The following is a 13,312-nucleotide window of genomic DNA, read 5'->3' as shown; positions in this document are numbered from 1 at the left end:
ATGCAAATTTGTATGAGCTCCTTTATCACACATTCCTTAATTGACAAAACTGAGACAATATTGTTGTTACCTTGATCATGTTGTGCATTATAGCTGACAATGCTGTTAATGAAAATCAGCTCAACTGTATTTTTACACATCTTTGTAGCCTAATAAATGTCTAATAATACAGCTGAGGTGGTTTTCATTAATCATTAACATTATAGTTGTTATCTTATCTTGTACATTGTGTGGATTTATATGCTGAGAAAATGCCCTGTATTTCACATTTATCTGATTGGCCTGTGCATGTGTGATGACAGTGTTCATCACACTGATCTTGTACCATGCAATATTTTTAAACATTACATGGCATTCCACATTGATTGGACTCTCTCTACCTTATGGGTAGTATGCCATATTGTTTTTATGCCCTATTTTACAGTATTTGTTGATTGTTTACACAAAATGTTTATATGCTTTTTTGTGTGCCCTGATCTCTCTTATCTTAGTCTCATAATCCCTATGTGAGATGTATGATGGTGGCAGGATAATGGTTGCACATGTTTGTGCGTAACTAGATTAAAAAATCAGTGTCATTTGACTAAGGCAATTGGAATCCTTTATAACCATCAAATTTCTAAGAATGTGTTTCCAAAGCAGGTGGGACGCTCATACAAATCTAACTTATGGGAAGGCAGATGCCAGAATCAGGTTTATTGGAAGAACCGTAAGTAAATGTAAATCATACCTGAAATAAGCTGCTAACAAATCCCTGATTCAATCAGTTTTTCAGTTTTTGTTTGATAGGCTGGAACTCTTAACCAAGTTAGAGTAACACGCGAGAGGGTGGGCGGGGGGAGTGGGGGGGGGGGGAGAATGAATAAAAAGAACGGTTATGTACTTGGTCATAGCTTTGTGTAGACAGTATGAGAGTGTCACAGAAATACTCAACAAACTACAGTGGAAGATGCTACGAGAAAAGTGCACACTAAAGAGCTTTTTTCACAAAATCCAGAGTGCCCACTTTCCATACCTAATAAAGAAACACTTTACTTCCTCCAGCATAGATCTCATGAAATCGCCAGAAGGGTAAAATTAATTCTGATAAAGAGAGATGTCCACCGTCTTTTTTTCCCCATATCGTCCTTGTATGGAACGGGTAGGGGATAAAATGATTTCGATATGCTATATACTCCCCACAACACACCAGACAGCTGCTTGCAGTGTGCAGATGAGCAAGTGAGGGGCTATTTATTATTGAGTTTTACGAACAGTCTACCTCTGTCATAGTGTCTATGAGATACCTGTAGTAATGAGTGCATCACGTTTGTTGGAGGTGGAAGTCAGACATGGATTATCATTCAGATTCAAAACTCTTGTATATGTATAAAACATACAATAATTGTGACTCTAACTTAGGATAATTTCATCAGTTTTAAAATAACTGTGTTCTCTTTTGTTTTACAACTTGTCAGCTGAACCCTCCCCACAAGATTTCCTAGCCAACAATGCCACACAACATTTACATTTTAAAAATTTCAATTGGTTGTAATATTTGCCAATAATTATAAATAATATTATTTAAAATAAAAGAAAGCTAGAAAAGAGAAATTGATTTTGGAGGTATTAAAAGGTAAAGTCTGCTGCACTCAACACGATTAGCAGGCTTCCGACCTGATTGCAAGCAGCTACACTACTTTGCCTGTCTCAGAGGGTGTTAGCGAGAAAAAATTGTTTATAGCAGTCTTAGTTGTTTCTATATTTTCATCAGCTCTGTAGATTTAAAGATGTAGGTTGAAATGATGTGTATGCGTTTCAGGGGCTACGGGATGAATCTTCAATTTGTTGTCGTCACACTTTGACTGCCATTGGCCATTGTCTGAATCCTCTTCTGGAAAGTGTTAACAGTGTCGATTCTATTCCAATACTGAATGCACTTCCTATAGTTGTGAGGAATTCCTACTGGCTAGTGAAGGTAAGTGATTGTTCTTATTTATGAATAGGTAATGTGTTTCTGATACATCACAGTAACTGATAAGAGCTGCACATTGGCTGCAGAACAGTGTGTTCTTAAAATGGGATGTTATTAACACAAACTGTAGGTGTTCCAACTTTTACCTCTTGTTAGATTTTTGTTTGATGGGCTGAAATGCTTACCAAGTTAGAGTAATAGGTGAGAGGGGGAGGGAGGGAGAGAGAGTGGGGGGGGGGGGGGGGGGAGAGAGAGAGAATAAAAAGAACAGTTGTGCACTTGATCATAGCTTTGTTTAGACAGTATGAAAGTGTCACAGAAATACTCAACAAACAACTTTAGTGAGGAGGAAGCATGACTAGCCACAAGTTCTCCCATATGTTGGCAAATATGATCGAAGTTAGGCAAAATTCTAAAAACATATTATGTTAAAGTAATTTTCTGGCCACCTGAAAATACCTCTGCTCCTCTCAGCTTGATAATGGGTGATCTGTTTTTGCAGAAACCTGAAATCTGTGGCATACCATGTCAATGGGGCAAAGCCTACATTGGCTAGATAAAAAATACAGCACATCAAAAGTGTGTGGAATGTTTGTGTCTTAATTGTCTTGCAACCTAGTGGTTAGCTGTAGCTGGAATGCATATCCCTACAGGATGTTTTGTAAATTATAGTGGTATGAAAATCCTGCCTCTGATGAGATCCTCCTGAGATTCAGTTATTAAGTAATTTGTGGAAATACATTTATTGCAAGAATTTATTAATTAAAAGGATAGCTTTCAACTGAATATGGTAAGGGACCTGGTCATTTTTTTAAAATTTATACAAAAAGACTAAGTGGCATGTCCAGAGACAATTAGTCTTATCAGTTTTACTACTGAGCTCTAATTACGTGGGCACGCAATTTGCAGAGGGCATGCCTGCTATAATGTCAATAAGAATGCACCAGTGTTCCCCAAATGCAGCAAAATTCATCAGAGAGCACTAAATTTGTCAGTGGTAGTCATACAATCAAGACCAAACCCAGATGTGCAGTTGTGTAGCCTTTTGTTTAAACATAGGATGTAATCTCATAATTAAATTCACCAGAAGATGGCTGCATCATTGTCAGCTGAAACATTAAGGCAAGCAGTTAAAATCATTCAGCGTCAGTTCAAAAATCTCATGGAAAACTTTGAGATATGGTATTGTTGTTAGATTTTTTTTATATATGCTGCTATAAATCTGCTATGTAACTTTACTCTGCTGCAACTAGTTGTGACCATCATAACCTGGCAGACTTTAAAGCTTAAAACAGTATATACTACATGTTTGTTGTTACAAAATATGTTACATACGTAGGACCCACTTGCTTCTAGAGCATTAACTATACTTGAAAAATATTTTGCAATAATGTGTATATGGTACATGCCATTTTAAGCTTTAAAATCTGAAAACATAAATAGTCGAAACTGGCTCCAGCATAGTAAAGTTTTACAGTAGCTTTTTGGTGGCGTACATGTACGAATGTCTTCTATTAAAGCTGTGGAGCACAAGCTTAAGATCATCTAGATTTTTGGTAACTGTTGTTTTAAAGTGTAGCATATGATCCAACAGCACAACAAATGATGACATCGCGAGTGTAACCTTGCGAATAAAATTAAAAAATCAAACACTTTTTTTTTTTTTTTTTGCATTTCTGATCAAATTGATGTTTTCAGATATAGAAATTGCTTTTGCCATCAAGTGTACACTTATTCCTTATGTTTTATCCATTCCGTCCCTTCATCATTTCCCAGCCCTGCTGGTATAAATAAATCTACTGTTTCCCTCACTTGTACTTAGGTATCTCATTTCTCTTTTGTTTCTTCTTCTTATGTATTATTATATAGTTTCTTGTTATTTCCAAGCTTGCCTCTAGTTGATCCTGTTACATGTTCTTCAAAATTTTATTTTTGCATTGTTACAGAGTGAGGTGGTCTATATTACCTTTGTTCCAGGTTCTATCATATTTCTGTTGATAGCCCAAAGAACATTTTGCCAGATCTGATTCTTTGCACATATTTTTGTGGCAATCAGAGTGATATAGTTATAATAATGCAAGTTCAAGCTTTAGAAGGCTAGGCCATCTGTGGAAAGTGCCATGCTAGGTTTAGACTCTTCCTATCTGGTTCAGTATACATATACATGTGCATCTAAATGTATATCTACTGCTACATGTGCATGAAGGTACATACCCTGCAAGCCACCATATGGTGCATCACTATTAGTTATTTCCTTTCCTGTTCCACTCGCAAAAATAGAAAGCGAGAAACAACTGTCGAAAAGCCTCCGTGTGAGCCCTAATTTCTCACATCTTATATTTGTGGTCTGTGCATAAAATGTGTGTTGGCAGTGGAAGTATCCTTCTGCAATCGGCCTCAAATCCCAGTTCTCTTAAATTTTCACGATAGTGTCTCACAAAAAGCGCATCATCTTTGCTTCAGGGATTTCTGTTTGAGTTCACGAAGCATGTACATAACACTTAAATGCTGATCGAACCTACCAGTAGCACATCTCCGAATTGTATCAATATCTTCCTTTTATTTGATGCGGTGTGGATCCCAAACACTCAAACAGTGCTGAAGAATGGGTCACACTAGTGTTCCGTGCATCGTCTCCTGTATAGAAGAGTTACGCATCCCTATTATTCTCCCAGTAAAATAAAATCGAGCATTTGCCTTTCCTGCTACTAACCTGACATGCTCATTCCACTTCATATCACTTTGCAGTGTTATGCCCAGATATTTAATTGATGTGGCTGTCTCCGCCAAAACCCAGCTAATGCTGTGTTCGAACATTGCAGGAATGCTTTTCTACATTGTATACTCCTACAGTCACTCAAACAGGACATCTTCCTGTACACCATAGCTTTATCAGCAAACAGCTGTATATTGCTGCTCACCCTGCCTGTTAGATCATTTATGTATACAGAGAAAAGATTGATCATATCACACTTCCCTGGGGCACTCCTGATGATCCCCCTGTCTCTGACAAACACACGATGTCAAGGACTACTTACTGGGTTCTATTACTTAAGAAGTCTGTGAGCCATTCCCATCAACCTAAACCGTATACTCAGATCTTCAACAGACTGCAGTAGGGCATTGTATCAAATTTTTTCCAGAAATGTAGAAAAATACAGACTGCCTGTTGTCCTCCATCTGTGTTTTGTAGGAATTCATGTGAGAAAAGGGCAAGCTGAGTTTTGCATGAGTGATGCCTCCTATGTCAGTGCTGATTTATAGACAGAAGCTTTTTGGTCTCTAGAAAACTTATTATGTAAACTCAGAAAGTGGAAATTCAGCAGCAAACCAATGTTAAGACTGTTGGTCTGTGATTAATGTACAGGTGACTCAGCTGTCCCTGGTGCTGCTGTTTTGTGCAGCCCGCAATGTTGTAGCTGTCCTTCACAAACTGTTCACAAGTTCTTCGTATTCTCTTGCTTGCTATGTGTAAACTATTATTCGTAAAAAAAACTTTTTGTAGGAAATTAAACGTAATTATATTTTGTACTGGGATATCTTTTCACTAGAAGCAGTAGTTTCTGAGTTGTTCAAGAAAAACCTAATAAAAAAAGTGACCTTCAAAAGCACCCCAACTCCCACACTCATCCCCCACTGGTCAAGATTTTTAGTTTGTTGTTCGTGGCACTCCCTTCCTACCACTGTAAAAATAATTGTGGCTCTACTAATTGTTTCCCACATTCAACCTTTTTTTTTGTCTTCATTGACTGGCCTTATTATGTCATCAACTTATTTGAGCACTTAGAAATTGTGACATTGATGTTTATGTAAATTTTAACTAGCAATTTTGTGAATTTTAACACCATAAAAAACAATTACATTGTTGCATTCATCATATCTTTTACCTATGAAACAACTGTGCTTGTAAGAGTTAAGTTTGGATTGAGCTGTCAATATAATCAGTTTTACCATAATATTTACAAACATCATTTGTCATTCGTTATCCTCATGGACATGTTTAAAGTAATAACATTAATGAAGTAGTCAACTATGCTGATAGTGTAATAGCCTGATCAATAGAAAGCAAAAAAGTTCAGATATCAGTACTAATTCTTGTAGGCAGAAATTTTTGTGCGATGGGTGGAGGTAGTGTCACGAACCCTAGAAATCCTGACTAGTGAGGGATGAGCGTGGGATGGAGGTGTGCTTAAAGGTCACTTTTGTATGTTTTTCTTGATTAACTTGAAAACTGTGGCCTCCAGTGACATTGTATCCCAGTACAAAATTTAACTATATTAAATTTCCTACAAAAATGTCTGACCATTTTTTCTGTAGGACTAATAGTTTGTGCGTAGTGAGTGGAGAGTGAGAGAATATGAAAATCTTGTGTGTGGTATCCAAATGCCAGCTATAACATTGCAGGCTGCTTAAAAAGACAGAATAACAATGATAGGGGTAGCTGAATTGCCCTTTATTGTGGGACCTTATGTTGTCAGCTGTGATAGTATGTGAAGAAAATCATCTTTTTGGCATACTAAATGTTCATTGCCTGCACACTAATGATTTCGGGTTTTTGATATTCAGCATTTTTTTAGCATTTGTGGTGCACATAAAAACTTTAGGTACTTTCCTGTTTCATTGACTAAGAGTACCTGGAGTCCAGAATGGAATTTTCCCTTTGCAGCAGTGTGTGACTGTGATGTGAAACTTCCTGGCAGATTAAAACCGTCTGCCAGACCGAGGCTTGAGCTCGGGACCTTTGCCTTTCGCGGGCAAGTGCTATACTAACTGAGCTACCCAAGCACGACTTATGATCCGTCCCTGCAGTTTTACTTCCACCAGTACCTCATCTCCTAGCAAGTTTCATAGGATAACTTCCGTAAAGGTTTGGAAGGTAGGAGATGTAGTATTGGTAGAAGTAAAGCAGTGAGAACTGGTCGTAAGCTCTGCCTAGGTAGCTCAGTTGGTAGAGCACTTGCCCACTAAAGGCAAAGGTTCTGAGCTCAAGCCTCGGTCCAGCAGACAGTTTTAACCTGCCAGAAGTTTCGTATCAGTGCACACTCAGCTGTGAAGGGAAAATTTCATTCTGGACTCCAGGTACTCTTAGTCAAGGAAACAGGAAATTACCTAAAGTTTTTATGTGCACCACAAATGTTAAATTGCTGAATATAAATAACTGAAAATCAGTAGTACTTAACGATTGGAAATTTAGAAGACCCAGGGGAAAGATTTCAGGATGGATGTAGGTGTTTGAGATGAGACAGGATTTCTGGAATGGTGGTCATTGTAGCATAGCTTGTGTGGGTATGTATGTGGCAGTTCATAACCAAAGAGTTGGAGACTTTATTAGCAAGTAGGATTATGATGATGATGGGATCAGTTTGTAGGTGGTGTATGCCAATTAATCCTGTGGATGTGGGATCAGTTTAGAAAATTGAGGGCTTAAGAAATGATGGTGAGGCAAGGTTCAATGTTAGGAAATTCTAGAAATTTAATCAGATGATTTGGGGCCAATGGAGGTAGACCACAGGTACCCGGAACAGTAAATTGAGTGAGGCAGGGATGACAGTGGCCGTGTGTGTGTGTGTGTGTGTGTGATTTATTTTGTTTATGTCTGATGTAGTCCAACCTAAATAATGTCTAACAGTCTCTTGTCAATGTGCCCGTCTGCCATTCAACACCTCCTTTATGTGGTGAGCAGTTCCTCACATTTTATGAAATATGAACATAGTCTTTTGTGACCAGTGTCAGTTTCAGTATAATTTTTCTTGGTGTGCGACAGCATCATGATGTTATACAACTACTAGTGTTTGGGGCTATTGCAGGTAACTTCATCAAGATGCATGTAACAGTAGCTAAAGTGTCGGTCATGTGTGGGAACACACCCAGAAGAATCATATTGAAATACTTTATCATGTTTAAGATTCAGATATCAGTGTTTTGTAACAGAATTTTTATTATTTTATTTTATTTTATTTATTTATGTATTAAAACTGCTCAGATTAGGACCCTTATATTGGACCGGGGTTTTGCACATAAAGCAATTTTTTAACTCATAGTTACCTAAGAAATATCAATTTTAATATGAGAGTATTGAATTGATTTGAGGGGTTATAAAGGCAACATGAGTAAAAAATACTGACTAGGAACTAATAAAGTTAATACTCCTCCCACTGCTGCTGCCAGTGCCAGTGAAGATGAAGATGATGATGATGATGATGATGATGATGATGATAATAATAATTGTGATAGTGGAAGATATAAAAGAAATTTATTGGTGTACAAAATAGATGTTTACTTATATAGTGAGTTCTGGGGAAAGGAAATTTAAGGCAACTGCACCAGTGAAGAGTACTGGGAAATGTGGAAGATGTGATCAGAAAGAAGAATGTTCAGGGGCAATGAGTGCATACAGGGACATTTGTGCTCACTATTATTGGTTCAGTAGATATGTCCCTAACTGCTTTCTGAGGCCGGAGATGTTATTCAGTTTTCTAATATAGTGCAGGAGATTATTGCAGAGTCAGGTTCCTACTACTGAGGAGGACTTTGAGAAAGTGGCTGAACAAAGGAGTGGGACAGAAAGGATTTAGCTCTAATGGGAATGTGTGTCTGCCATGTTGTTCAAACAAGAACATTAAGGTCAAGGAGAGATATGAGGGATGAGGGACAGTGTATGTCAATAAGGCAGTAGAGAAGACATAGGGTATGAAAATCTCTATGCTTGTCTGCACACAGCCAGGATAACGTGTGTGTACGACGGTGAAATGTGATCGTACAGTCAAACATCACATATATATCGAACACAAACATTCGTAACTAGTTCCAGGTGCCATGAGTTTTCCTGGGAAAGACTGTGCAGGATAATCAATAATAGCTGTAATCAATAATTGGAAGTATAAGTATTTGCACAAGATTCTTTTGCAGGTCAAGAGGGAAGAGCATTTTATATTTTTGTAGGATGTGGAGAAATTCTGATGCTTTCATGCACGTTATAGTTAGGTGCTGAGTCCAAGTTGGATTTTCATCTATTAATACTCTAAAACTTGTTGCTGAAGGAGCTAAGCTGGTGTTTGCGCCATTTAGCATTAAAGATGGTCAGGATTCCTGATGTTTGGGGTTAAGGAGTGTAGAATGGCCAACTGGTACCACTTTGCTTGTGGATGGGTTGAGCTTAAACCCTATATTCAGTGATCATTTTTGTAGTGCACACAGCTCAGTATTGAGATTTGCAGTAGCTGTCATAGGGTTTATTAGTTTTTCAACTGGAGGTCATCAGTGTATGTGTTGTATCTACAGTAGGAACAAACTGATGATTCATAATTGGTGTGTAGTGGAAAACGTATAAGACATAATGCCGAACCCTGGGGAATACCTGATACTGCTGTCCTCCATTGTGACTTTATGGTATAGGACATGATGCCTTGCTGTTGAGATGTCAGGTATGAGTGAAACCATTGCACTGCACCTGGCGAGAAATTTGGGCTGCCAAATTTGGCAAATTAAATGTGGAAGTCAGTGCTCTCAAAGGCTTTGCTGAAGTCTAAGAAGTACATCATAGTTGCCTATTGTGCAATCGTGGCAAGCTTCAGGTCATCTATTTCCTTTATTAAGGCAGATGTGCTGTGATGCTTATGGAAACCTGGTTGGTGTTTGTCTAGTAGGTTTTTGTAGTTAGGTAGTTTGTTAACTGGTCATGGACTATACATTCTAAGGCCTTGGACAGTGTAGGAAGAATGCAAATGTGTCAGTAATCAGAGGGTGCTGTGTTAACATCCTTTTGAGGTAGTGGCTTATTAGCCACTGTTTCCATGCATCGGGGAGAACACTTATGGTTAACAAGTGGTTGAAGATATCTTTTATAGTGCGTCAGCGATAAACTTTGTCATTTGACTGAGATGTCTTTGTGTCTAGCAGATGTTAATCTGATACATATGACAGTTTTTTGAGTGGTATTTCAAGTGACATGTTTTAGGTAGAATTTTTCATGGCTGCAGTCATTTACCCTTATCATGTAGACAAAGTGTGTCTGTTTCGTTTGCAGTTCAGTTATGATGTAGGTAATGTGAAGTACTAGTTTAGTTCTTTGGTTGGGGTGGTGGGATCAGCTACAGTTTTAATTTTGTCCATACCAAAACCATGCAGGTTTTTTCATAAGACAGCTGGTGTATTTCTATTGTGGTTATTGTATGGGCATGTCAAGCTTAGCGTTTCTCACAGCTTGGCTGTCAGCCAAGGTTCAGGTTTCCTGCTTACTTTTCTGGTCTTTAGGGGAGCATATTTCTCATGTAGTTGGATAAGTTTGTTAGTAAATCCATTGAGTTTTTTTGTTTGTTTCCAAAAAGGGAATAGATGATGTCCTGCAAACACTTTCTTGCATCTCAGTTGCAACTTCAGAATAATTACTGTGTTTGAAGTCTTGGTTTGTAGTCAGTTGTGGTTTCTTTCTGGGGCATCATGAATATTATGTCATGGGCAGCCATACCAGGTGCAGATATTTGAGAAGTAAAAACTATTCTGTTTGGGGATTTCTTTGCAAATGTGTCTAGGAGAATGTTACTACTGTTCGTGTGATGGTAGGAGCAGGCTGAAGTAGTGACACATTTGAAGAAGAAAGCATCAGCTTTAAATTTGACAATGGAAGAACTACTGCATAGAAAATTTATGTTAGTGTAACCAGCTATAATTACTTGATTGTATGTCGACTTGAGACTTAAAAGAACAGGTTCGAAGCAAGCAAACCTGCCTACTTCAGGAGGTTTGCAGAGGACACATATCAGACACTTTCTGTTAAGGGATTTGATCTCTATGAAAATATATTCCAGTTGTTTGTCTTCACTATTGTTGTATGTGTGTAGCACAGTAGGTGATAAACTAGAACGCATACATGACCCAACTTACCTGTTTAGTCTGTTACGTCTGTCAATTCTTAGAAACATTTAGATAGGTTTGTTTACTGAATGAGTGGGAAGACTCAGTTTGAGTCAGGTTTCCAACAGAAGTATTACACGGTTGTTTACATCTTGAAATATATGACAGATGAACTGGCAGAGATTTGACATTTAGATGTGCTATGTGGAGCTTAGTGCATTCAGGTGCAAACATACAAGGGTGCTGCTGCTGTTGGACACTTGTGACCCTGGGTCATTGCTTGTGAGGGAACAGAGCATAAGGAAATACTCTAAGGTGGGGAGTGCAGGTATCGGGAATGAAAGCTGCAGGTGCCTTCAGGGAGGAGGGAGGTTTTATGACCAAGGCCAGCAGAGTTTGCAGCATTTGCTGAACAGCCAAGTGGTGACAGGAAAAGCAGCTTGCTAGACGGAGACAGAATAATCTGTGCATGCCATTATTGAAAGCAAGATAAACAAATTATAAACAGAGTGTACTATTAATGCCCTAGTGATGAGTAACAACGATATGATAATAAGCTGCTAAATAAAAATGGAAATAAGACTAAGTATGTACAATAATTGACACAGTCAATAAGAAACAGTGAAAAGCAGGAATTAGTATGAAGTAAAACAAAACAATTCACACATTAGTTAACTTATGGTGAACTACAATCTACAGTAATGCTATAATCACACAAATCAGTGGCAGCAAGAGCTGGTATGTTATTAGCTCCTAAAGCACTGGCTTTTGAGTTCATTTGCATTGCAATCTCGTCTTTTTCCATTTTCAGTCTTCACTATTATCCTGTTATCATTTGCCCATGAGTTTTGTTGTCCAAATCTCGAAATTGTATAGTTCAAAATGTGTAGTCTTTGGAGGTGGGGTCCTCTTGTATTGTCAGACCTGACTTTTTGAGTTTCTTCTTCACTGTGAAGACTTAGATCTTTTCTTGTACAACACGAACATCATTATTACGGATCTAGGTTTTGTAGATCCAGGCAGCTTATGTCCTATTCTAAAACTTCCATCATTGTCATTCAGTGTCACCTGCAGGCCTAGTGAATAATTTTTTAAAAAATGACTGTTCCATTGAATTTTTTAACCATTGTACAGTTACTTGAAGACTGAGTTTCTTTGCATCCCAAAACTAATAATTATCATTATCTCCAGTGACTGATACATGCTCTTTGTTACAGGTTAAACTAATTGAGGTGGTTAGTGAATTACCATTTAATACAATCCATTATCTTACACAGACTATGGAGTTTCAGGAAAATGTTTTGTATCACATAGTGCTTATTCTTCTCGGCGATGAGGATGCTCGCGTGAGGCGAGCTTCATCTGATGGCATAGTGAGGTAAGCATTTGTGATAAACTACTTACACCTTCATAATACATGCTACTTCCATCAAGTTTATTTTTGTCCAGGTGTGTGTGACAGTTTAGTAAAATATTCTCTGAATATTTGTGCCAACTTCTGTCTCTCTGTTTGTGTTGTGATACATATGCAACCACAAGTTGTTTATATGTGGGACTGTGTGTTTAGAAGTAGACAGTGTAGGGACAGTGTTGGTAGTTGACACACGTGTTTTTGAGAATGATTCCTTTTATCACTCTTGCATTCAGATAACTAATTTTATTCTAAAAGCTGGACATAATAACGAATAAACACAGTTAATCAGGAAGTATTAAATTTGTTTCTTTATTTCCAGTCTGATCACAAAAACTGTCATCAGACTATTTATTTTGGTTTGTACTATCCATTTTCATAGTTCCAGAGTTCTTGCTCCTGTGTTGTCAACTAGGGTAACCAGAGGTCCTGTACTTTACGAAATTGTCACTTATTTCACTTAAGTGTCCCATTGTCCTGAGGAAATACACGTGGGATGCGTATTGTCCCATTTTTCATTAACCATCCCATATTTCATTAACCATCCCATATATGGCCCCCCCCCCCCCCCCCCCCCCCCCCCCCATGAACCATGGACCTTGCTGTTGGTGGGGAGGCTTGCGTGCCTCAGCGATACAGATAGCCGTACCGTAGGTATTCCGGAGGTAAAATAGTCCCCCATTCGGATCTCCGGGCGGGGACTACTCAAGAGGACGTCGTTATCAGGAGAAAGAAAACTGGCGTTCTACGGATCGGAGCGTGGAATGTCAGATCCCTTAAACGGGCAGGTAGGTTAGAAAATTTAAAAAGGGAAATGGATAAGTTAAAGTTAGATATAGTGGGAATTAGTGAAGTTCGGTGGCAGGAGGAACAAGACTTCTGGTCAGGTGACTACAGGGTTATAAATACAAAGTCAAATAGGGGTAATGCAGGAGTAGGTTTAATAATGAATAGGAAAATAGGAATACAAGTAAGCTACTACAAACAGCATAGTGAACGCATTATTGTGGCCAAGATAGATACGAAGCCCACACCTACTACAGTAGTACAAGTTTATATGCCAACTAGCTCTGCAGATGACGAAGAAATTGAAG

At 38.3% G+C, this 13,312-nt stretch overlaps 1 protein-coding gene across 1 annotated transcript in view; it reads left to right on the top strand.

Annotated features, from left to right (window-relative positions):
• Positions 1-13,312, top strand: part of LOC126175120 (huntingtin) — a 539,564-nt gene that overhangs the window by 147,283 nt on the left and 378,969 nt on the right. The window contains exons 12-13 of the mRNA XM_049921673.1: positions 1,802-1,957; positions 12,025-12,185. Coding sequence (XP_049777630.1) covers positions 1,802-1,957; positions 12,025-12,185 — 317 coding nt within the window. The remainder of the gene's footprint in view (positions 1-1,801; positions 1,958-12,024; positions 12,186-13,312) is intronic.

Source organism: Schistocerca cancellata, chromosome 3 (assembly GCF_023864275.1).
Source record: "Schistocerca cancellata isolate TAMUIC-IGC-003103 chromosome 3, iqSchCanc2.1, whole genome shotgun sequence".
Classification (NCBI taxonomy): Eukaryota; Metazoa; Arthropoda; class Insecta; order Orthoptera; family Acrididae; genus Schistocerca; species Schistocerca cancellata.
The sequence above is the reverse complement of the archived record's forward strand: the minus strand, read 5'-3'. Positions and strand labels throughout refer to the sequence as shown.